This window comes from Mixophyes fleayi, chromosome 3 (genome assembly GCF_038048845.1).
Source record: "Mixophyes fleayi isolate aMixFle1 chromosome 3, aMixFle1.hap1, whole genome shotgun sequence".
NCBI classification, from domain to species: domain Eukaryota; kingdom Metazoa; phylum Chordata; class Amphibia; order Anura; family Limnodynastidae; genus Mixophyes; species Mixophyes fleayi.
Window position 1 is genome coordinate 344,653,630 of NC_134404.1, and position 25,841 is coordinate 344,679,470.

The 25,841-nt window shown below is 46.0% G+C and overlaps 1 protein-coding gene across 2 annotated transcripts in view; it reads right to left on the reverse strand.

Moving 5' to 3' along the window:
* The window catches only part of BTBD9 (BTB domain containing 9), a 135,924-nt gene that overhangs the window by 40,477 nt on the left and 69,606 nt on the right, over nt 1-25,841 (reverse strand). For both annotated transcript variants that reach the window (XM_075204453.1, XM_075204454.1), the window contains exons 7-8: nt 12,161-12,270; nt 7,582-7,771 (exon numbers count right to left, since the gene is read on the reverse strand). In XM_075204453.1, the coding sequence (XP_075060554.1) occupies nt 7,582-7,771; nt 12,161-12,270 (300 nt within the window). The remainder of the gene's footprint in view (nt 1-7,581; nt 7,772-12,160; nt 12,271-25,841) is intronic.

The following is a 25,841-nucleotide window of genomic DNA, read 5'->3' on the forward strand; positions in this document are numbered from 1 at the left end:
TTATAAAAACCAACTTTATAGAAACTACCGCTGTATATATCCAACAAGAATCTGGAGCTAGGAATCGCATTTACTCCTCTGTGGGAGCATAAACATGTGACAGTAATGATGTTTAATTTCAGCACCATGGACAGTGTGGAAAAATTATTCTATCTATTGTGGCTCCCCAAGCTGTACGTTAAGTAGGAATAATTTAGGACTCTAAACTCATCAATAATTAATTGCATTGATTCAGCGATTTTGCACACGTGTACTGTATATTGTACTGTGTAACAAAACTTTTGTGGGAAGAATTTAGGGTCGGTTTCCCACCACAGTCTGGTCACCAGGGGGCGCTATACTGTTCCTCCCCTGCTGGTCACTATCAGGCTGAAGGGGAAGTTCCAGTGTCACAATGTAATGTCACAATGTAATGTGCAGGACGGCTTTAATACATTAATAGACCCAATGACGTAGGGGGTAACGTACCTGGGAGGAATGCCCTCATACTGATTATGCCGTGTGAGATCTTACAGGACAGGGGTTAGTTTATGCCTCCAGGTGGGCATACGGTTAGGACTCCTGCTCGGGTCACCCCTGGCACTGAAGATAGGTGTTAGTGCAACAGGGTGTTTCAGATTTAGGATATGGTTCATTTTAGGGTTATATAACAGTCAGTCTTAAGACTTTTTTTTAAGTAACTGAGCTTAGTATTTATTCACTATATTTGGGGGTTGAAGACTCACCTCTTAGTAACAAGGGGTCTTGTGCCTTCCGAGGACACCAGGGGGCTGACATAAAACCTATTTTACGTCTTGGAGTCCTGTTTTATTTGTTTTGCCCTTGTGTTAATTGACCCTGAAAATGTGGATACGCCCACTGACAGGAATCACATAATGCTAATCTGTAAATGCAGACACTACAATATATTACTTTATAATAGTATTAAGGTGTTTTCTCTTCAGAATCCAAGAATCACCTACCACAGTGGGAGGCAGCCAATCAACTCACTGGGAAACAGTGACCTCACATCATGAACCACAAAATGGCTGCACCGTGTGGAGTGATGGGATCATGGCCAGGCCCATACAGTAAATATGTGTGATCTAAGAACCGAATAGGGAATAGGTAATTAGTGATTTAGCCCTGGTGAAAGGGCGCGCAGCATACAAGCAGTTACCGCGTGGTTTGTATAGGAAGCAGATTTCCTGTGCGCTCATGTGACTGGGATGAGAAATGTGAGGTGTCTACGATAAGTTGTTACCACGAGGGTCCTGCCCCCAAGGGGGGTCTGTATGAAGAGAGCCCGCAGTCATTCATCTCCCAGGGAAGCCAGAACGTTCCACAGCCCTGAGTCGTAAAAGTAAAACTGGCGTATAAATCCCACTATTTACATTCATTACAATAGCACTTTTATCACCGGGATAAGTTGAAAGTAAAAATAAGAGAGAGAGCGTTTTATGTGGCCACTTATCCTGCAGAAGCTTCTTCTAAATGTTTGATGTCCGCGAGCTCTGCTCCTAAATCGCACGCCAGCCATTCAGCTGAGGCTAATGGACACATTCTGCACTAAATCTCAGACAAAAAGTAGATTTTAAAAATGCCGTAACCTTTCCTGGCTCTGTGGTAGATCTGTTCCACACAGTGACACCGCTCTTCACTGAATGTATCTCAGCTTTCATACTGTCTCCATCAAGTGTGGAAGTATATTGTTACATTACACTGAATGTGAAGGATTATAGATGATTATATTATATGTCAGTGATTACATTACATGTCAGTGATTATAGATTAACACATTAGGGCATTTTTAATGCATTTATTGTACAATAATAGTGTGGATCACACATATTTGGCCACATTTGAGCAGCATTCGGATTACACTAAAATGTCATCATCAATTAATATATATATATATAGATAACATCTTTCACATAAACTACACTCTCTGTGTGGTCTCTGATCGGATCCTTCAGATTAATCAGACACCTTCATCACGGATGACAGGACTATGAAGAACGGCCCAATAAAAAGTGCTGGGAGTTTGGAGAGAGGGTCTATAAACTTTCAAATGATTCAGATACCATTAGTTATTACGCTCTCCCGTAATCTTTTATGTAGGCTAATCTCGGCAGGTTTCTGTTATTTAAATTTTAATGTTTTTAAATGGCATGAAAATGATGTAATTATTTCTCAATTACCCATTTACAGAACACATTGAAAGTAATTTATCTCTGTGAGATGTGGGAGCGACAGTCAGTGAAGCACATAAAGGTGTTGGTTACAGAGGAAAGTGGTCTGTCTGAACAGCTGATAAATGGATACATGCATGAAAAGTAAAAGACTAACAAGCTCCCATCTATAATACCTCCAAACCCTTCAATCCTGTCCCGTATTATGCACCAATTACTCCTCCAAACCCTTCACTTCCCCCCGCACTGTGCACCAATAACACCTCCACTTCCTCCCTACACTGTGCACCAATAACACCTCCACACCCTCCACTTCCTCCCCACACGGTGCACCAATAACACCTCCACTTCCTCCCCACACTGTGCACCAATAACGCCTCCAGACCCTCTACTTCCTCCCCACACTGTGCACCAATAACACCTCCACACCCTCCACTTCATCCCCACACTGTGCACCAATAACACCTCCACACCCTCCCCACACTGTGCACCAATAACACCTCCACACCCTCCACTTCCTCCCCGCACTGTGCACCAATTACACCTCCACACCCTCCACTTCCTCCCCACACTGTGCACCAATAACGCCTCCAAACCCTCCACACCCTCCCCACACTGTGCACCAATAACGCCTCCAAACCCTCCACACCCTCCCCACACAGTGCACCAATAATGCCTCCAAGCCCTCCACTTCCTCCCCACACTGTGCACCAATAACACCTCCACACCCTCCACTTCCTCCCCGCACTGTGCACCAATAACACCTCCACACCCTCCACTTCCTCCCCGCACTGTGCACCAATAACACCTCCACACCCTCCACTTCCTCCCCACACTGTGCACCAATAACGCCTCCAAACCCTCCACTTCCTCCCCACACTGTGCACCAATAACCCCTTCACACCCTCTACTTCCTCCCCACACTGTGCACCAATAACACCTCCACACCCTCCACTTCCTCCCCGCACTGTGCACCAATTACACCTCCACACCCTCCACTTCCTCCCCACACTGTGCACCAATAACGCCTCCAAACCCTCCACACCCTCCCCACACAGTGCACCAATAATGCCTCCAAACCCTCCACTTCCTCCCCACACTGTGCACCAATAACACCTCCACACCCTCCACTTCCTCCCCACACCGTGCACCAATAACGCCTCCAAACCCTCCACTTCCTCCCCACACTGTGCACCAATAACGCCTCCAAACCCTCCACTTCCTCCCCACACTGTGCACCAATAACCCCTTCACACCCTCTACTTCCTCCCCACACTGTGCACCAATAACACCTCCACACCCTCCACTTCCTCCCCACACTGTGCACCAATAACGCCTCCAAACCCTCCACTTCCTCCCCACTGTGCACCAATAACGCCTCCAAACCCTCCACTTCCTTCACGCACTGTGCACCAATTACACCTCCACACCCTCCCCGCACTGTGCACCAATTACACCTCCACACCCTCCACTTCCTCCCCACACTGTGCACCAATAACACATCCACATGATCCACTTCCCTCCCACACTGTGCACCAATGACACCTCCACATGATCCACTTCCTCCCCGCACTGTGCACCAATAACACCTCCACACCCTCCACTTCCTCCCCGCACAGAGCACCAATAACGACTCCCCACCCTCCCCGCACAGAGCACCAATAACGTCCCCACACCCTCCACTTCCTCCCCGCACAGAGCACCAATAACGACTCCACACCCTCCCCGCATAGAGCCCCAATAACGTCCCCACACCCTCCCCGCACAGAGCACCAATAACGTCCCCACACCCTCCACTTCCTCCCCGAACGGAGCACCAATAACGTCCCCACACCCTCCACTTCCTCCCCACACTGTGCACCAATTACACATCCAAACCCTCCACTTCCTCCCCGCACTGTGCACCAATAACGCCCCCAAACCCTCCACTTCCTCCCCGTACTGTGCACCAATTACACCTCCACACCCTCCACGCACAGTGCACCAATTACACCTCCACATCGTCCACTTCCTCCCCGCACAGAGCACCAATAACGTCCCCACACCCTCCACTTCCTCCCCGAACGGAGCACCAATAACGTCCCCACACCCTCCACTTCCTCCCCACACTGTGCACCAATTACACATCCAAACCCTCCACTTCCTCCCCGCACTGTGCACCAATAACGCCCCCAAACCCTCCACTTCCTCCCCGTACTGTGCACCAATTACACCTCCACACCCTCCCCGCACTGTGCACCAATTACACCTCCATACCCTTCACTTCCTCCCCACACTGTGCACCAATAACACCTCCACATGATCCACTTCCTCCCCACACTGTGCACCAATGACACCTCCACATGATCCACTTCCTCCCCACACTGTGCACCAATAACACCTCCACACCCTCCACTTCCTCCCCACACTGTGCACCAATAACACCTCCACACCCTCCACTTCCTCCCCACACTGTGCACCAATAACACTTCCACACCCTCCACTTCCTCCCTACACTGTGCACCAATAACACCTCCACACCCTCCACTTCCTCCCCGCACAGAGCACCAATAACGTACCCACACCCTCCACTTCCTCCCCGCACAAAACACCAATAACGCCTCCACACCCTCAACTTCCTCCCCGCACAGAGCACCAATAACGTCCCCACACCCTCCAGTTCCTCCCTGCACAGAGCACCAATAACGTCCCCACACCCTCCCCTTCCTCCCCGCACAGAGCACCAACAACGCCTCCACACCCTCCACTTCCTCCCTGCACAGAGCACCAATAACGTACCCACACCCTCCAGTTCCTCCCCGCACAGAGCACCAATAACGTCGCCACACCCTCCACTTCCTCCCTGCACTGTGCACCAATAACGCCCCCAGACCCTCCACTTCCTCCCCGCACTGTGCACCAATGACACCTCCAAACCCTCCACTTCCTCCCCGCACTGTGCACCAATGACACCTCCAAACCCTCCACTTCCTCCCCGCACTGTGCACTAATTACACCTCCAAACACTCCACTTCCTCCCCGCACTGTGCACCAATAACACCTCCACACCCTCCACTTCCTCCCCACACTGTGCACCAATAACACCTCCACACCCTCCACTTCCTCCCCGCACTGTGCACCAATAACACCTCCACACCCTCCACTTCCTCCCCACACTGTGCACCAATAACACTTCCACACCCTCCACTTCCTCCCCACACTGTGCACCAATAACACCTCCACACCCTCCACTTCCTCCCCGCACTGTGCACCAATAATGCCCCCACACCCTCCACTTCCTCCCCGCACTGAGCACCAATAACAGCTTCACACCCTCCACTTCCTCCCCGCACTGTGCACCAATAACGCCCCCACACCCTCCACTTCCTCCCCACACTGTGCACCAATAACACCTCCACACCCTCCACTTCCTCCCCACACTGTGCACCAATAACACCTCCACACCCTCCACTTCCTCCCCGCACTGTGCACCAATAACGCCCCCACACCCTCCACTTCCTCCCCGCACTGAGCACCAATAACAGCTTCACACCCTCCACTTCCTCCCCGCACTGAGCACCAATAACAGCTTCACACCCTCCACTTCCTCCCCGCACTGAGCACCAATAACACCTCCACACCCTCCACTTCCTCCCCACACTGTGCACCAATAACACCTCCACACCCTCCACTTCCTCCCCGCACTGTGCACCAATAACGCCCCCACACCCTCCACTTCCTCCCCACTGTGCACCAATAACGCCCCCACACCCTCCACTTCCTCCCCGCACTGAGCACCAATAACAGCTTCACACCCTCCACTTCCTCCCCGCACTGAGCACCAATAACAGCTTCACACCCTCCACTTCCTCCCCGCACTGAGCACCAATAACACCATCACACCCTCCACTTCCTCCCCGCACTGAGCACCAATAACAGCTTCACACCCTCCACTTCCTCCCCGCACTGAGCACCAATAACAGCTTCACACCCTCCACTTCCTCCCCGCACTGTGCACCAATAACGCCCCCACACCCTCCACTTCCTCCCCACACTGTGCACCAATAACACCTCCACACCCTCCACTTCCTCCCCACACTGTGCACCAATAACACCTCCACACCCTCCACTTCCTCCCCGCACTGTGCACCAATAACGCCCCCACACCCTCCACTTCCTCCCCGCACTGAGCACCAATAACAGCTTCACACCCTCCACTTCCTCCCCGCACTGAGCACCAATAACAGCTTCACACCCTCCACTTCCTCCCCGCACTGAGCACCAATAACACCTCCACACCCTCCACTTCCTCCCCACACTGTGCACCAATAACACCTCCACACCCTCCACTTCCTCCCCGCACTGTGCACCAATAACGCCCCCACACCCTCCACTTCCTCCCCACTGTGCACCAATAACGCCCCCACACCCTCCACTTCCTCCCCGCACTGAGCACCAATAACAGCTTCACACCCTCCACTTCCTCCCCGCACTGAGCACCAATAACAGCTTCACACCCTCCACTTCCTCCCCGCACTGAGCACCAATAACACCATCACACCCTCCACTTCCTCCTCGCATTGTGCACCAATAACGCCTCCACACCCTCCACTTCCTCCCCGCACTGAGCACCAATAACAGCTTCACACCCTCCACTTTCTCCCCGCACTGAGCACCAATAACGCCCCCACACCCTCCACTTCCTCCCCGCACTGAGCACCAATAACAGCTTCACACCCTCCACTTCCTCTCCACACTGTGCACCAATAACACCATCACACCCTCCACTTCCTCCCCGCACTGAGCACCAATAACACCATCACACCCTCCACTTCCTCCCCGCACTGTGCACCAATTACACCTCCACACCCTCCACTTCCTCCCCGCACTGAGCACCAATAACAGCTTCACACCCTCCACTTCCTCCCCGCACTGAGCACCAATAACAGCTTCACACCCTCCACTTCCTCCCCGCACTGAGCACCAATAACACCATCACACCCTCCACTTCCTCCCCGCACTGAGCACCAATAACACCATCACACCCTCCACTTCCTCCCCGCACTGAGCACCAATAACACCATCACACCCTCCACTTCCTCCTCGCATTGTGCACCAATTACACCTCCCCACCCTCCCCGCACCGAGCACCAATAACGCCCCCAGACCTTCCATTCCCTCGCTACATGCTGCCCCAGTAACACCTCCAAACACTCCAGTAGGGGGCTTTGTTCTATCGCTATACTCTTGGATGGTTATCATCACAGCATACTGTATATTAGGAACACATGTTTATTATAAGGAATAACAGGACTACTAATATTCACTACAAGGACACAGTAAATCTCTTGACCATCTTAGTCAATTAGCATAATACTATATTATTATACTCTAGGAGGTGAGTGGTTGCATAGGACTGAATAGCACCTACCTGATAGAGCCGATCATGTAAGGTTGGGCGAGCTGAACGACAATAGCGCCACTGCCCAGCTGGTGACAGGTGTAACCCGAATCCCAGTCGTAATTCTTTGTGTCTCCGTTCAGCAATGCATTCCGACTGCGGCTCACGCCCTCGATCACGCTGGCTGCCTCTGCGATGGTGGCCACGTTCTCTGTAGGGACTTAACATCCATGTGTCAGAATTACTAATATGAAACTGTGTAGCACAAACATAACATGAGGGGAGACATTAGCTGACTCCTTCCTGGGGAGACATTAGCTGACTCCTTCCTGGGGAGACATTAGCTGACTCCTTCCTGGGGAGACATTAGCTGACTCCTTCCTGGGGAGACACAAATTTAATGAACTGGAATAAAACCCCTAAGTGAAAGGTTGTTGAAGGTGATAAGTGGACTATAAATATTTACACCCACAATCGCTGCTGACGGGGACATTTGATGCTGCCAAACAGACTGAGTGGAGAGCAAAGAAGATTTCATTATAATCAACAATGCTGGATCCTAATGTAGATGACACATTTTCTATGATTGACTATTGAGTGGTGGAGTTTACAATGGTTTGGACACAGCAGGCTACAAGGAGATGTCACCCCCCCCCCTCCCCAATTATAAATAATACCCAGACAGATCAGGGGTAATCTTTATCAAATCTGCTGGGAGTTCTTCATGTCAGTGGAAGTAGGGGAGTGCGATCACCAAAGCAGAACAATAAAATAAGAGTTCAGGGACAAAGAACTAGGTTTTTTTCTTATTCATTACACCACTTTTAAATCAGCAAATCATGTTGTCCCTCTTGTTCACAAACAACTGCAGCCATACTCTCAGTCTGGTTTGGACAATCACTAAAAAGGGCAAGGACAAGAAGCTCAAATGGCAAAGCATAGCATATCGGCTAGGGTGCCATTAAAGCTCAATAACTGGCTTTTAGATATATTAAGGTCCAGTCCTGATGGAAATTTCTATTTAAATGAACACTAAAGGTAAATACTTCTATGTCTTACATAGAAAAGTGACTAGCTAAATTCACAAACATATCAAAAAAGAGGAGAGGCTGAGGTTTATAGCAAGAAGACATTTCAGTTTTTCAGTTATTTCAGTAATAAATTGTGTAAATCAGGTCTATTCTAGGCTAAAATATACAGAAATATAAGGAACAGTGAGATTTATGAGAATTATCCTAATAACAGGTAGATATGAGAGAGGGCTGCATACAGAAAAAAGCAGAGCAGGTAAGTTCTCGTTGTTTATTTACAAAGCGGCAGCATATTCCACAGCGTTGTACAACAGGGTAACAGAATGGTGGGAAGGAATAGACCCTGGATTATATATTATTATAGTCTCCTGCAGATTACGTTTCCTGGACCACAGAACATGAAAGCTAAATATATTGTATATTATACAGGAATGTTTGTGGATGACGGAACACGTGTGCAGCCATATACAGAACATGAGCGACATTTAGTTTTACATCAGAGTTAGATGGAGTAAAACACTCATGTATATAAAGAGCCTGCCATTATTCTGTTATTCTCTGTATGGAGAAATTGTACAAATCGATACGTTTGACATTGCAAAATATTAGTTATAGTTCTATTTTTACTTAAAATGTCAGAATGTATTAATTTCCTTAAATTTGTTGGATTAATAGATCTCCAGTGATATCCGATGGTTAATTCTAGTGGTCTGTGCAGAACGCCTCAATACGACACGTTGATACCAAGCTACTGGCAGCCTCCAGCTTCCCAACTGGTTATAAACGCAGCACAGAATGTATTTATTCTGCACTGAGGAGTCCACACGCCGCTCCCTACATTCTCATCCCGTCCGTCCTGACTACGTGATACATTTATTAAAAACACCATCTGGATGAGATTCCGATTCCGTCGCGCTATACCCATAGGAATTTCATCCTTAATTTGTGTCACTCTGTTTACAAAAATGTTGTGCCAACATGTTGCATCCTCCTTGGAATCTATGTCGCCGTCTTCGGAAAGAATAGAGCTAAACTCTGACTACGCCGAAATATGACAGATTCATATGACATATAGTCACTGGCTGCTGCATAGGAAGCCAGTAATGAGTTCTGTTACTGTGTTTATGTGATGGACTGCTGGGGAATTCTACACCGCACAGTTAGACAGCTTAACAGATGAAAGATGTGACAGACTGATGGGGAGAGACATCCTGGGAGACAGTCTGAGTGATTACAGAAGGAGACGAGATGTTTGATATGATTAACAATAAATGATTCAGGCAGAGGCCAGTTCTAAGCGTTTCCAATGTGTTGCTGTAACTCCAACACCTGTTCCACCATACAGACACATCAATAAAGTCTGTACCAAGGTCATCTACAACGTCCACTCCAGTGTCCTCTCCAACACGTAGCTAAACCTCCCATGTCCTCTCCAACACGTAGCTAAACCTCCCATGTCCTCTCCAACACGTAGCTAAACCTCTCATGTCCTCTCCAACACGTAGCTAAACCTCTCATGTCCTCTCCAACACGTAGCTAAACCTCGCATGTCCTCTCCAACACGTAGCTAAACCTCCCATGTTCTCTCCAACACGTAGCTAAACCTCTCATGTCCTCTCCAACACGTAGCTAAACCTCTCATGTCCTCTCCAACACGTAGCTAAACCTCCCATGTCCTCTCCAACACGTAGCTAAACCTCCCATGTCCTCTCCAACACGTAGCTAAACCTCCCATGTCCTCTCCAACACGTAGCTAAACCTCCCATGTCCTCTCCAACACGTAGCTAAACCTCCCATGTCCTCTCCAACATGTAGCTAAACCTCCCATGTCCTCTCCAACATGTAGCTAAACCTCTCATGTCCTCTCCAACACGTAGCTAAACCTCCCATGTCCTCTCCAACACGTAGCTAAACCTCCCATGTCCTCTCCAACACGTAGCTAAACCTCCCATGTCCTCTCCAACACGTAGCTAAACCCCCCATGTCCTCTCCAACACGTAGCTAAACCTCTCATGTCCTCTCCAACATGTAGCTAAACCTCCCATGTCCTCTCCACCACGTAGCTAAACCTCCCATGTCCTCTCCACCACGTAGCTAAACCTCCCATGTCCTCTCCAACACGTAGCTAAACCTCCCATGTCCTCTCCAACACGTAGCTAAACCTCTCATGTCCTCTCCACCACGTAGCTAAACCTCCCATATTCTCTCCAACATGTAGCTAAACCTCCCATGTCCTCTCCCAACACGTAGCTAAACCTCCCATGTCCTCTCCAACACGTAGCTAAACCTCTCATGTCCTCTCCAACACGTAGCTAAACCTCCCATATTCTCTCCAACATGTAGCTAAACCTCCCATGTCCCCTACAACACGTAGCTAAACCTCCCATGTCCTCTCCAACATGTAGCTAAACCTAACATGTCCTCTCCAACACGTAGCTAAACCTCACATGTCTTCTCCAACATGCAACTAAACCTCCCATGTCCTCTCCAACACGTAGCTAAACCTCTCATGTCCTCTCCAACACGTAGCTAAACCTCACATGTCGTCTCCAACATGTAGCTAAACCTAACATGTCCTCTCCAACACGTAGCTAAACCTCACATGTCTTCTCCAACATGCAACTAAACCTCTCATGTCCTCTCCAACACGTAGCTAAACCTCACATGTCGTCTCCAACATGTAGCTAAACCTAACATGTCGTCTCCAACGTGCAGATAAACCTCCCATGTCCTCTCCAACGTGCAGATAAGTCTCCCATGTCCTCTCCAACGTGCAGATAAGTCTCCCATGTCTTCTACAACGTGCAGATAAAGATCTACCAGCTTCCATGTTCTCTCCAACAAGCAGATAAAGCTCCTATGTCCTCTCCAACATGCAGATAAAACTCCCATGTCCTTGGCGACATAACATAAGTAATTTGTTGCCTCCATAAAGGAGATAGGATTTCAAATACAAAACATCAAGACTTTGAAAACTCACCAAACATGTAATATTGAAGAGCTGTCTCTAGAATTCGATATGACTGTCAAGTCTTTTTAAATACCAAAAACTACTCGCTGTTTCAATAACATAGTAAACTGTTCCAGGAACTGCACCTTCCTCCTAAGTTATCCTTTAATTAGTTTCTGACTTAAAATCAATGATTTAATTAGTCACAGGAGCCTGGAAACCTATCAAAAGTCGTATTTCATTCTAGCAGCATGTTTTAGATATACAAATTAAGAGAAGTTGAACACAGCAGACAAACATAGAGAACATGGTGCAGCCGGAGAAGACTGGCACTGCCACCGAGCAGAACACCCGGCACAGCAGACAGACACAGAGATAACGGTGCAGCCGGAGAAGACTGGCACTGCCACCGAGCAGAACACCCGGCACAGCAGACAGACACAGAGATAACGGTGCAGCCGGAGAAGACGTACACTGCCACCAAGCAGAACACCCGGCACAGCAGACAGACACAGAGATAACGGTGCAGCCGGAGAAGACGTACACTGCCACCAAGCAGAACACCCGGCACAGCAGAAAGACAGATATAAGTTATCTGTTATAGGCGAGAACGGACATCAATTCTTACCGATCAGACCCTTCTCCAGGGTAAAGGTTTTGTGGGTGAACATACATTCAAAGGCTACAAGATGGAAGACCTTGTTCACGGTGTTGTGTGTTCCCACAATCCTGACGTACCTGAAAGACAGAGAATCAATAACATCATCACTGCCCATCACAGGAGAGAGGTAGACTTGTCCAACAGAAGACAATACGTAGACCTCACGGCTTCAGGACATATTCAGGACTATTATTACTATTACTGACATAACACAGCCTGTGCAATGGTGCAGTACATGAATAGACCTAATGTACAGCGTGGAGGCCATGTCTGTGACATACATGTTCTGTGTGGACTACGGTCTATAGTGGGGCTCATTCACAACACTGCAGCCTTCAGGTGGTTTCCATGCTGATACAGAAGCCGCATTGATTGACTTGATTGTAATGGTATCAGTATATGATTTCCAGTAATGCCTTTAAGTCACTTTTATTATGTCTATTACATATGTACATCCCTGCTTTCCCTTTACTTCACACTACATGTTATTATCTGTCCCGGGTAAGTGTTTGTGTTACTGTGATGTAGTGCCAATATAAATCCTCTCTGGGTATCTGCTACCTATAAATGTCAAAGACAGGAAAGGGTTAAGTGAGGCAGGTACGTAATAAGCCCAGAGGAGCCGCTGGCACATCCTGATCATAAATTATCAGCACAAGTTAATTGAACTAATTCTTATCAGTAGATGCTTCGCCATCTCACAAACGTCTGGCAGCATAATAGCCGGCTCTCCCCAGGCAAAACGCAGCCTGGTCCAAGACTTCCACTGTGTGAGACATGGTGTGATCCAGATATTAGCATAGAGAGCATGCACGGGAGTTCAGACGTTGTGCATTATAAGATTGGAGCAGCCAGGGAGTGTCAGGAAAGGGTTAAATGTGGTGACTTCATCTCCTTCACCAACCAGTGACATTCACCTGACATGAACCTGCAGGGGCAGCGGCTGGACACAGTTTCATCTACCTGAAAGACGCTATTGTGGCCTATGAAGCGGACTGTCAGCGAGTACCATGGTAATGAACTATCTACTGACAGCAAGAGACGTAGCTCTGATTTCCTGTAACCAGCTTCTCAATCAACATACAACAATCATTAAATACATGCACTATTAGCTCCTCTTTTATATGTATTTTAAGTAGTTTTAGTAATAAGTTAGAAGCAGAGAGACATAAGGAAAAAACTACAGGGATGTTATTCAAAAAGTAGAAATCTTCAGTGTAGCCTGTTGGATATTTTATGAAACTATCCCGATACAGTGTGACTATTTCATAGAAGTAGTAGAGGGACTGCAGGCACTATGTGAGGACTATCCTGATACAGTGTGACTATTTCATAGAAGTAGTAGAGGGACTGCAGGCACTATGTGAGGACTATCCTGATACAGTGTGACTATTTCATAGAAGTAGTAGAGGGACTGCAGGCACTATGTGAGGACTATCCCGATACAGTGTGACTATTTCATAGAAGTAGTAGAGGGACTGCAGGCACTATGTGAGGACTATCCTGATACAGTGTGATTATTTCATAGAAGTAGAAGAGGGACTGCAGGCACAATGTGAGGACTATCCTGATACAGTGTGATTATTTCATAGAAGTAGTAGAGGGACTGCAGGCACTATGTGAGGACTATCCCGATACAGTGTGACTATTTCACAGAAGTAGTAGAGGGACTGCAGTCACTATGTGAGGACTATCCTGATACAGTGTGACTATTTCATAGTAGTAGTAGAGGGACTGCAGGCACTATGTGAGGACTATCCCGATACAGTGAGATTATTTCATAGAAGTAGTAGAGGGACTGCAGGCACTATGTGAGGACTATCCTGATACAGTGTGATTATTTCATAGAAGTAGTAGAGGGACTGAAGGCACTATGTGAGGACTATCCTGATACAGTGTTATTATTTCATAGAAGTAGTAGAGGGACTGCAGGCACTATGTGAGGACTATCCTGATACAGTGCGATTATTTCATAGAAGTAGTAGAGGGACTGCAGGCACTATGTGAGGACTATCCTGATACAGTGTGATTATTTCACAGAAGTAGTAGAGGGACTGAAGGCACTATGTGAGGACTATCCTGATACAGTGTGATTATTTCATAGAAGTAGTAGAGGGACTGCAGGCACTATGTGAGGACTATCCTGATACAGTGTGATTATTTCATAGAAGTAGTAGAGGGACTGAAGGCACTATGTGAGGACTATCCTGATACAGTGTGATTATTTCACAGAAGTAGTAGAGGGACTGAAGGCACTATGTGAGGACTATCCTGATACAGTGTGATTATTTCATAGAAGTAGTAGAGGGACTGAAGGCACTATGTGAGGACTATCCCGATACAGTGTGATTATTTCATAGTAGCAATAGAGGGACTGCAGGCACTATGTGAGAACTATCCTGATACAGTGTGATTATTTCATAGAAGTAGTAGAGGGACTGGAGGCACTATGTGAGAACTATCCCGATACAGTGTGATTATTTCACAGAAGCAGTAGAGGGACTGCAGGCACTATGTGAGGACTATCCTGATACAGTGTGATTATTTCACAGAAGCAGTAGAGGGACTTCAGGCACTATGTGAGGACTATCCTGATACAGTGTGATTATTTCATAGAAGTAGTAGAGGGACTGCAGGCACTATGTGAGGACTATCCCGATACAGTGTGATTATTTCATAGTAGCAATAGAGGGACTGCAGGCACTATGTGAGGACTATCCCGATACAGTGTGATTATTTCATAGAAGTAGTAGAGGGACTGCAGGCACTATGTGAGGACTATCCTGATACAGTGTGATTATTTCATAGAAGTAGTAGAGGGACTGCAGGCACTATGTGAGGACTATCCCGATACAGTGTGATTATTTCACAGTAGTAGTAGATGTACTGCAGGCACTATGTGAGGACTGGGGGGGGGCAGTCTGTGGCCTCCACAAGTCTTATAGCTCATGGAGTATTTGTATATAGGAGGGTGTAAAACTGTGGGGGTGTTTTTTACATTTAATCGATCAAAACCATCTTATAGTATATTATTTAAAGAATAAATAGCTAATAAAAAAATCTCTGGCTTTTAATCTTATTTTTCATTATTCAGTCTATATATATTGTTCTTGTACAGTAGAACTAGCTTTTCTTTTAACAAAAGTAATATGATTAAGAAAAATCTAAGTAAGGTCCAAGTGTAATTAAAGGGACAAATATGTAAGAATCGTTCTACTATTGTGACTAGCAATGAGTATGGAGTTACTTTAATTGCTGTAATTCTCTCTGTTCAGCAGCTGTCACCCACCCCAGCTAATGGTTAATGCCTCCTCTGTACAGAGATGTCTGCTCTGCATGGCTGCCCCCAGCACTGCACCTCTTAGGATCCGCTTGGTCTGAGCTCACACTAAGCTCAGTGCTGTCTGCTGCTCCCTCTTACAGAGAGCCCAGAGGTTAACGGAGAGATGATTCTATATTATGAGGGAGGGGAGATCCCAGCAGAAACCAGTCATCCATGTGTGATACCAGGCAGAGAACTGGTCAGCAGAGGGGATAATGAATCCACAATATTTATTATAACGTAATCGTTGTCTAAGAATCTGAAATAGACATTTGTAATTGAAAGTATGTGAAGAGTTCTGTTAATCACAGGGCACACACTAACTATACATACATAGACTGAATAAGCCATTTACAGGGACTATAAAATTATTCACATTATCGATAACAAACATATTCACCCTAAGATGCACCTTAAATAACCCCTGGAGCAATCAGTTGTCTTTAGAGATCACAATTAATCGATTGAAGCCCACCTGTGTACAATTAAAGTGGTTGTACTTCTAGACAAGAGCTTCAATGTGAAGATCAGAGAATATTGAAAGCACATCTGAGAAACAGAAATCAGGGAAAGGATATAAGAAAATTTGAAAGATTAATGATACTCCCTGAAGCACTTTACAAATCTGTACTTTATGGGAGGGTGGCAAAAAATAAAAACACTGATGAAAAGAAAAACGCACACGAAACCTCACCTAGGGCTAGATTTACTAAATGGCGGGTTTGAAAAAGTGGAGATGCTGCCTATCGCAACCAATCAGATTCTCTCTGTCATTTATTTAGTACATTCTACAAAATGATGACTAGAATCTGATTGGTTGCAATAGGCAACATCTACACTTTTACAAACCCGCAGTTTAGTAAATCTAACCCCTAGAGTTTGCCAGAAAGCATCTGGGACACCCTGAAACCAAGCGGAGGAAAGGTCTACAATCTGATAAATTTAAGACTGAACTGTCTGCTCTCAACACTAGACAATACATTTGGCATCATCCCAAGAACAGAATCCCTACTGTGAAGCATGGCGGTGGGAGTATAATCTACAGGGGGGGGCGTCCCTGCTTCATGGACAGGAGAACTTGCCTAAATAGAGGGGAAAATACAGACAAAACTTGTAGCAACAACTGCTGCAATCTGCAAGAGACCTGGGACCTGTGAGAAGATTTATACACCAGCAGAACAATGACCCAAAGCTGCAGATTAGATGCCCACTGCCATGCAGATATACATTTTGTGGCATGACACGTTGGTATTATTAACCCTTCCCTCTAGCTACATTTTGTGTGTATATTAGGAGAGATGAATCTTCCCACGTGTAGACTACACACCGGTCAGTCTCTGATAATCTGCTCTATACAATTCCCTTCACCAAACACACGAGCGGGATTATTCTGGGCTTTTCATGTATAAAGATGGATATAGCTATATAGAAGAGACAACACACAGTAAATAAAACATGGGTTTAGTTATATTCTACTTGCCCCGATATGTGTAATGTACAGATAAGTCAGGGTCACTTTAAGGCGCCGTCAATCTATTAATATTAGATCTTATCCATCTTCCTCACAAAGCAGCTACCGTGCAGACAAAGATGGCCGTGACCGGGGAGAAGGGAGCAGTAATATGACAATGTGATTAGTATGACCCGCAGACTATCTCTCAGAATCTCATCGCATTTCTCTAATGAAAGTCAATATTTTTATTTAATGTAATTCAATGAACTCAAATGGAGTTCATTAAAATCTCTTAACAGGCGTGCCAGGGAGACGGATTAATCGCTCAGGCTGTGGAAAATAACCAACCATAGGTAGACACCATCTCTGGCTCCCTTCGCGGTTCAGGTCCTGCTGGTTGGTGGTGACCTCACCCTATGATGGCACTGGTGTGTAAGGACCTGGAAACATTGTAAGAATGAGCCTAGATCACTGTGATAAAACAGGAGCAGGTCTCATTACATAGCTTCTCCCTGAAGACAGTGGCAGCTCTTCTGTTTCTCTTTGAACTGCTAGACTAGTCTAGTCCATCTCCCTCCTTCCTGGTAAGCATTCTGGAAAACACAGCAGTAGTTTTACATTTGGATCGTTGCTTGTTCCATTTCAGTGCTACCGACACGTGTCGTCACCTCTAACAACACATCACACGCCAGCGGGTACCGTCTGATCACACAACCTCATGTCATCACAGCTAAACGCCAGTATAACTAGACTGAAGAGCATGCATTCACTGAGAGATTAACCCACAAAAGACTCTGTCTGTGTAATAATGTTGTTCAGATCCCAAAAGTTGCTAACTAAATATTGAGGAATCCTTCCTGAATGATATATTACAGTTCATCTGTATTAAGGTGCTGGTTACCTTTCTTGGAGGAGGTGACTATAAAGATGAATCAGTGACACAAAAATACAAATTATTCTTAAAAAATATTGAAAAGACAATGTTTTCTGAATACTCTTTCAAGGCACTGTATAACACATCGCTATTTACTAAACCAGGTAAACTGAAATGCCTGATGGTCTCATTAACGTGATGATAATAAATAATAACATTGACGGCTGTGTGACAGGACAGAAGAGGGAGCTCTGCATGTAATGAGGAACCCTGTATTTTTGTACAATGTGTATAATCTGCTGATCTCCAGCGTTCCTCCTCATGTGCACACTAATTATGGAGCCATCATTAACCAAACAAACAGACAAGATAAGCACTAGATAAGGACTCGTTATACCGTAAACAGTCAGCGCTCACAGTAAACAGACCAGATGACGCCTTTCAGCGGGAAACCTTCGCGGCACCAATTATATTGATGAGATATTTTAGAGATGAGGTAATCGTGTCACACTCACGCCAGACCCCGCGGTTCCTAATCACGGATTTCCTTGACATTGTTCTATGGTTGGCTACAATTTAAGAGATTAGGAACAAAATGATCTTAGAATATTTTATACTTTGGTTAGTAGTATTTCCTTCAGGAACAGAAGTTCACTCCATCTCACCAGAACAATTTTTACATTTCCCTCGGTCACTTTCCCCCATAAATATATACTTTGGTACTTTGGTTTTCTGGCGTCCATGGAAGAGAATTTTTTCCAGCGGAAATTCTACTTTTGTTTGCGCCCGCATTTGGATTTTAGGGGATATTACAGGATGTTGTTATTGTAACACAGTCATACTGTTACATCTCTCTAGGACTACTGAGGATTACATGGATACATAATACGAATACTTAAGGAATTGTGCTCAGTAATAAGGGTTATATAGAAATGTTGTGTGCGGCTGTTTCATGGCGTTTTTCTGTATAGTACAGTGGTTCCCAAACACTGTGATCTCACAAGGGTGCCGCGGCCAGGACAGGGGACTACTTGGTAATTATTTTTGCTTAGAGGTGCCTTGAAAAAATTATGGAGAGCCTAAGGGTGCCTCAAACTGAGAAAGTTTGGGATCCACTGGTCTAGTAAATTGGTTCATATGCGAAATGCAAAACAGAGGGTGGGATGGGAAGAGAAAACACAGGGAAAAGGAAGGGACATTGGGAGATTACACGCGTAATATACAATTTTAACAAAGTTTTCGGTGTTTGCCGCGTCCCTCCGCGGCCCTCGTTGTGGAGAGATGATAGAGGCTTACAGCGACAGCCTCTTACTGCGCGGGTCCTGTCTTGAGGTTCATGTGACTTTTTTATTGCATTCAAGGGGCACCAAATAGATCCATTGTGCCCAGAAATCTCAGCTCTGTTGATTCTTTCCATGAGAGTTGGTGGATCTGGTTTACTCGTTGACGGGCAATCAGAGTCCTAGGGGTGTAATTAAACGCTTAATGGGTTCAGTCAGTGGAACTGTCCATGGTATGAATTTAAAGGATAATTCCACCAAAAACTGAAAATTTACTTTGGAGTGAAATATCACAAGTGACCAACGCGCTTCCCGTCCAAAAACGGACGTTGGCAGAATCCACCGCACCGTTCTTAATCACAAGCGGTAATGGCGGGCAGCCTTGTTACATGAATAGAGGGGGTTAGTTAATAACATTTAAACCACAGCAACCAATCAACATCTTGCTTTCATAGTCTTACCTGCACTACACAGATAGAAGACAACTGCTGATTGGTCGATGTGGCTTCACTGAAGATTTTCACCTTTGAGAATGTTAAGATAAACAGCTCTTAGTTCTATTATCTTATTTTTAGTGCAAATAATTTACATTTGATAATTATATTTAGATAAATGCAAATTTTCCCAAATGGGAAGAAAGTTTCAACTGTAGTTTGACCTGAAGAACCTTTATAAAATCATTCATGAAGCAGCCAGAATAAGAATGATACTGAGCTCTTGTGGTAGAGGAGAAGAACACAGAGGGGATCATCTACCAGCGCTGCAGACATCATTGTGCAGTCACTGAGGTAACCGGAATATTACCCCTTTATATAAGTCATAACAGTACAAGACATTGACGGTCATGGAGACATTATCCCTGTTACCTTCACCCGGTGACGGCAGCTGTTATTCTGTCTGAGCCGACATAAGTCCATCATCAATTCACTAGTCCTTAGTGATGTCACCGAGGAGTGACATGAGAGGTTGCGCAGTTATGGATATTGGTTCAGTCCACAAAATAGCTGCATCTACTTTATTGGTGGTGCTAAACCTTAAAGAGTATATCAAAAATCAAAGAGGGACACAATGTGGGCCGCACTCTGTGCCGGAGGGCACATGGTGGGACGATCTCAGTGCCAGAGGGCACAGGGTGGGACGATCTCAGTGCCAGAGGGCACAGGGTGGGACGATCTCAGTGCCAGAGGGCACAGGGTGGGACGATCTCAGTGCCAGAGGGCACAGGGTGGGACGATCTCAGTGCCAGAGGGCACAGGGTGGGACGATCTCAGTGCCAGAGGGCACAGGGTGGGACGATCTCAGTGCCAGAGGGCACAGGGTGGGACGATCTCAGTGCCAGAGGGCACAGGGTGGGACGATCTCAGTGCCAGAGGGCACAGGGTGGGATGATCTCAGTGCCAGAGGGCACAGGGTGGGATGATCTCAGTGCTGGAGGGCACAGGGTGGGATGATCTCATAGGACGATCTTGGTGCAGGAGGGCACTGGGTAGGAGGATCTCGGGCCAGGGGGTACAGGGTGAGCCAATCTCAGTGACAGAGGACACAGGTGGGACGATCTCAGTGCCGGAGAGCACATGGTGGGATGATCTTGGTGACAGAGGGCACAGGGTGGGATGATCTCATAGGACGATCTTGGTGCAGGAGGGCACTGGGTAGGAGGATCTCGGGCCAGGGGGTACAGGGTGAGCCAATCTCAGTGACAGAGGACACAGGTGGGATGATCTCAGTGCCAGAGGGCACAGGGAGGGATGATCTCAGTGCCAGAGGGCACAGGGTGGGATGATCTCAGTGCCAGATGGCACAGGGAGGGATGATCTCAGTGCCAGAGGACACAGGGTGGGATGATCTCGTGGGACGATCTCAGTGCCGGAGAGCACATGGTGGGATGATCTTGGTGACAGAGGGCACAGGGTGGGACGTTCTCGGTGACAGAGGGCACAGGGTGGGACGATCTCGGGGTCAAGGGGCACAGGGTGGGACGATCTCTGTGAAGGAGGGCACAGAGTGGGACGCTCTCGGTGACAGATGGCACAGGGTGGGACAATCTCGGGGTCAAGGGGCACAGGGTGGGATGATCTCGTAGGACGATCTTGGTGCAGGAGGGCACTGGGTAGGAGGATCTCGGGCCAGGGGGTACAGGGTGAGCCAATCTCAGTGACAGAGGACACAGGTGGGATGATCTCAGTGACAGTATTTCAGGCCACAGACAACAGCTGTGTAAGTTAGGACAGGTTGGCACACTCTACCTCCCTGGGAGTACTTACTATGCCAGGGACATACAGAGACTGCAGGTACGTCGTAACTAAACAGGAAAGGTCTCTGCTGGTCACAATGTAGGATACATCAGATACTTTAATGCTGGATGTGTCACAGTCCTTCCAACAGACAGAATCACACTGATTTAACTGTAATAATGATCGTTCACATTATAATGTAATGTTCTCAACGTAAGTTATAGTCTTTGTATACGTGGTGGTTACAAATAACTTGCACAGACCTAGTACAAATGTGTATTACTAGAAAGGATCAGATGTTTAGTACTTAGCTGAAGGAACTTCTATTACCCAGCAGATTACCGTCAATCTTAATTTCAGGTTCTCAAAACAAACAACATGGCTACCAGCATTAATGATATCAATGACTTTAAGGTAGAAAATGTACTACTGTACCCTTCTGGTGTTTTTTATTATGAGATTATCTATGTTTATTCAATCCTTCCTAAATTGTTCTCTGCATCTTGCCATATTTCTGAGTCCTCTCCAGCAAGTTCCGTCTTCTTACAAGAACTGCGACTGAGAGATTCTCGGCTGATTATGACAATAACCGGTACTTCATCAGAAATGTACTGACCTTTGTACATGATTGCTAGGACAGCCTGTGCTATTTACAGACACCCCCCCAGAACTCCACCTTTACCAGATTACAGATATGCACCACCAGCACGGACATCAGGGCGAGGTAGGAGGTGTTATGCTGGGGGGTGAAGCCATTTCATGGCAAAAGATCGTGTTGTCTTATTGGAAAAAATATGGAAAACAAAATATAGTTGTTTTTTCAAATGCTTTAATTATCTATGGTTGGATCTATGGGCAGCACAGTGGCCTAGTGGTTAGCACGTCTGCCTCACAGCACTGGGGTCATGAGTTCGATTCCCGACCATGGCCTTATCTGTGTGGAGTTTGTATGTTCTCCCTGTGTTTGCGTGGGTTTCCTCCGGGTGCTCCGGTTTCCTCCCACACTCCAAAAACATACTGGTAGGTTAATTGGCTGCAATCAAAAAAAAAAAAAAAAAAAAAAAAAAAAAATTGACCCTAGTCTCTGTCTGTCTCCCTCTATGTCTGTCTTTGTGTGAGTGTGTGTATATATTAGGGAATTTAGACTGTAAGCTCCAATGGGGCAGGGACTGATGTGAATGAGTTCTCTGTACAGCGCTGCGGAATTAGTGGCGCTATATAAATAAATGATGATGATGATGATGATGATTGTCCATTTCTTTCAGAAACATCCTTTACATTTACATCTCTGACCATGAACAGCAGGGCTGCTATACTGGGTCCAATGATTCTTAGAAACAACAAGTGATTTGCTGCTGCCCCTCACAGGACATAATATAACCTCTGTCTCAGCAACACAGAACTCAGCAGTGACATCTTACAATGACAAGTCGGATACGTGCTTGGGTCACGTATCGTACAATAAAAGTATTATGAGACCTCGTTCTTTAATCTTGCAGAACTGCCAGCGTTTAAATGTGATTTTCTTTCTGAATCCATGTAATCATGTCCTCTGTATTTCCTGGAAGGGTCACCTTGGCCTCACACTTGTCTATGGTTTTAATCTCCCCACAATGAAAGTAATGTACAGCTCTGCTTCTCCACTACCTCTCCACCTCCGCACGTTCCTTCTAATGAACCAAAGCCGGAGCTTCAAATTAGTCCAAGACACGGAGACAAGACACAGAGGAGCAATTGACCAGGCTGAGCCTCAATCTGTGACGTGAAAAAGAAGTTTGTCCCCGAGGGAGAGAGATCTTGATGAGGTCCAGATGGGAAGTGACATTTGTTAGTGAGGAACCTCTCTCTTTTTCTATTACAACTTTTATAAAGTCAGGATGCGAGAATCCATTGCACCAGAGCAGGGCACCTGTTAATCTACATAACCTTGCTTTGCCTTTCACCCAAGAAACAAATTCTCCCTGACTTTACAACAATTTATAGAGGCTGAGATAGATCGCCCTCCTTTTTATGTTAAGGATTTCTAAGCTGCAGATATATCTTCTCTACTAGCTTATAGTGCAGACGTTCACTTCTGTGTTAAGGAACAATATATTACTGCGGTAGGAACCTTGAACGTGCGACAGCCATGGCAGTGAGATAATTGGACAACTGAGAACCAAAGATGGGAGTTAAACACAAACGAGATATAGAGTGATGGCTTCATTAATGGTCACCTGCCAGGAAGATGTTCTGCTAAGGGTTAAACAGCTCTAGAAATGACGCTTATACTTTACTGTTCAAATACAGCGGCCAGACTCTCTCAGGCTGCATCTAACTATCCAAGTCTCAATCAGACTATTACACAGGACTTAAATATTCAGCAGGATTATGCAGGTTATGTAGCGCATTACCATCTAACCAAGCAGGTGAGCTGTGGATGAAAATGAGAGGACTGTGAACCGTATGTCTGTATTAAAATTATAATACATGAATATTCCACAGCTCCCTCATACAATAATACTGAAAGATCTCACTTAGGAAAGAGTCAAAACATTAGCACTGCAGGGTCCAGGGAGGGAGCGTTTATCAGTAGACTAAACAATAGCGCCATCAAGTGGCAGCAGCAGAGTATGACAATTGATGTCTTCACTATCAATAATTCAGCACCGAAAATGCATTTACTGTCCTCCGCAGGATGTGTTTTAGCACTTCACAACCCAGCAAGGCAAATATATATTATTGAACAGCCTGTTATTTTCTAGCACAGCGCTCCTTCTTATCACTAAAACAATAAGCATTCAAACTATTAGCACAATTGCCCAGAAGTAAGTGGGAATCTCACGCAGAGTTATCGCTATTGAATCTAGACCAGTGATTTCAGAATAATACACTCCAGCCGTTACAGAAATAATACAATACTATATGACAATAGTATTTGCCTCTCGCTCAGGAGAAGCTCAGTGTTACCCACTGCCAACCAGAGCTCAGCTCCCAGACCCGAGTCCATTCAGACTGGCAGCACTGGTAACAGTGGCAGAACTGGTAAACTATTGTGTAGCTTCAGGTGTAGCAGAAAACCAACGACTCTCAACACATAAATAAATATAGAAATAAATGCCAGCGACTAATTCCATATGAAAACCACTCTCTTCTCTAAATTGTCATTAAACCATAAAATATGAATGTGATTTGCTGATTGTGCGCTAAACATAAAAGTTGCATTTATCTTTCTACCTAGTCCCTAAAGGTAGACGTACGGGTCATCTGTCTACTAGAACGTTGCTGATTCTGGTCCCTTTGTCTCACGTACAGAGAATGCCTAACTCCGGTCTCTGCCTCCAGGTGCCGCAGCCTGGAAAATACAACAAGTGGGATGAGCATCTCCCAAAGTTTGGGGATACCGAGGTAAGGACTGCAAAAACCCGCAGGTGAGGGGCCACCTCCAATCTTATACATTCACACGGGCGTTAAAAGCCTATGTTCAAAATTTGTCTCTAATGCAAGTTAAGTGAATGTTAACGGCTGTGAAAATAAAAATCATTGTACCAAACGTTGAGTTTGTATGTTCTCCCCGTGTTTGCGTGGGTTTCCTCCGGGTGCTCCGGTTTCCTCCCACTCCAAAAACATACTGGTAGGTTAATTGGCTGCTTTTAAATTGACCCTAGTCTGTCTGTGTCTGTGTGTATGTTAGGAAATTTAGACTGTAAGCTCCAATGGGGCAGGGGCTGATGTGAGCGAGTTCTCTGTACAGCGCTGCGGAATCAGTGGCGCTATATAAATGATGATGATGCCCGCAAGTCGAACGGACTTGTAAACGCATCTAAACAAATATTAAATGCAATGCAGGATTTAGACATTTTTACTTGCATTGCAGGTATCAGTGTGTATGTAGGTGACGGTCAGGCAGTACACTGTGCCCTACATCACAATCCACACTTATATAACACTCTACTCTGTGACAGAGATGCTGGTATTCTATTCTAGAAGATGTGCTTATAAGTGGGCACCCAGAGAATGGAGGAAGAAGGGATACTAGCATAGGGATCACTGATTGCTAGAAAGCGCACACATGCTACAATAGTTTAATAAAACAATCGCTGGGGGGGGATATAAAACAATCGTTGGGGGGGGGGGATATAAAACAATCGTTGGGGGGGGGGATATAAAACAATCGTTGGGGGGGGGATATAAAACAATCGTTGGGGGGGGGATATAAAACAATCGTTGGGGGGGGGGGGGATATAAAACAATGACCAAATTAGATGCTAAATCAGAATGTCTCTGGCAGGTTTGTGTTTCTCAGCTGGGATAAAGGTACATTAATGAAAATTGTGATGTAATGATTTATTTTGTGACACGTTCTCTTATACTCAACAACTACGCCACAAATGGAGCTTCTGCCGGATACTTTCCAACGATCCTTCTGCAGCTTCTAGAGGTGAAACCAACTTTGACGGACCCACGAATTATACATTATTTGTAAATACACGGTGCCAGTTGTGG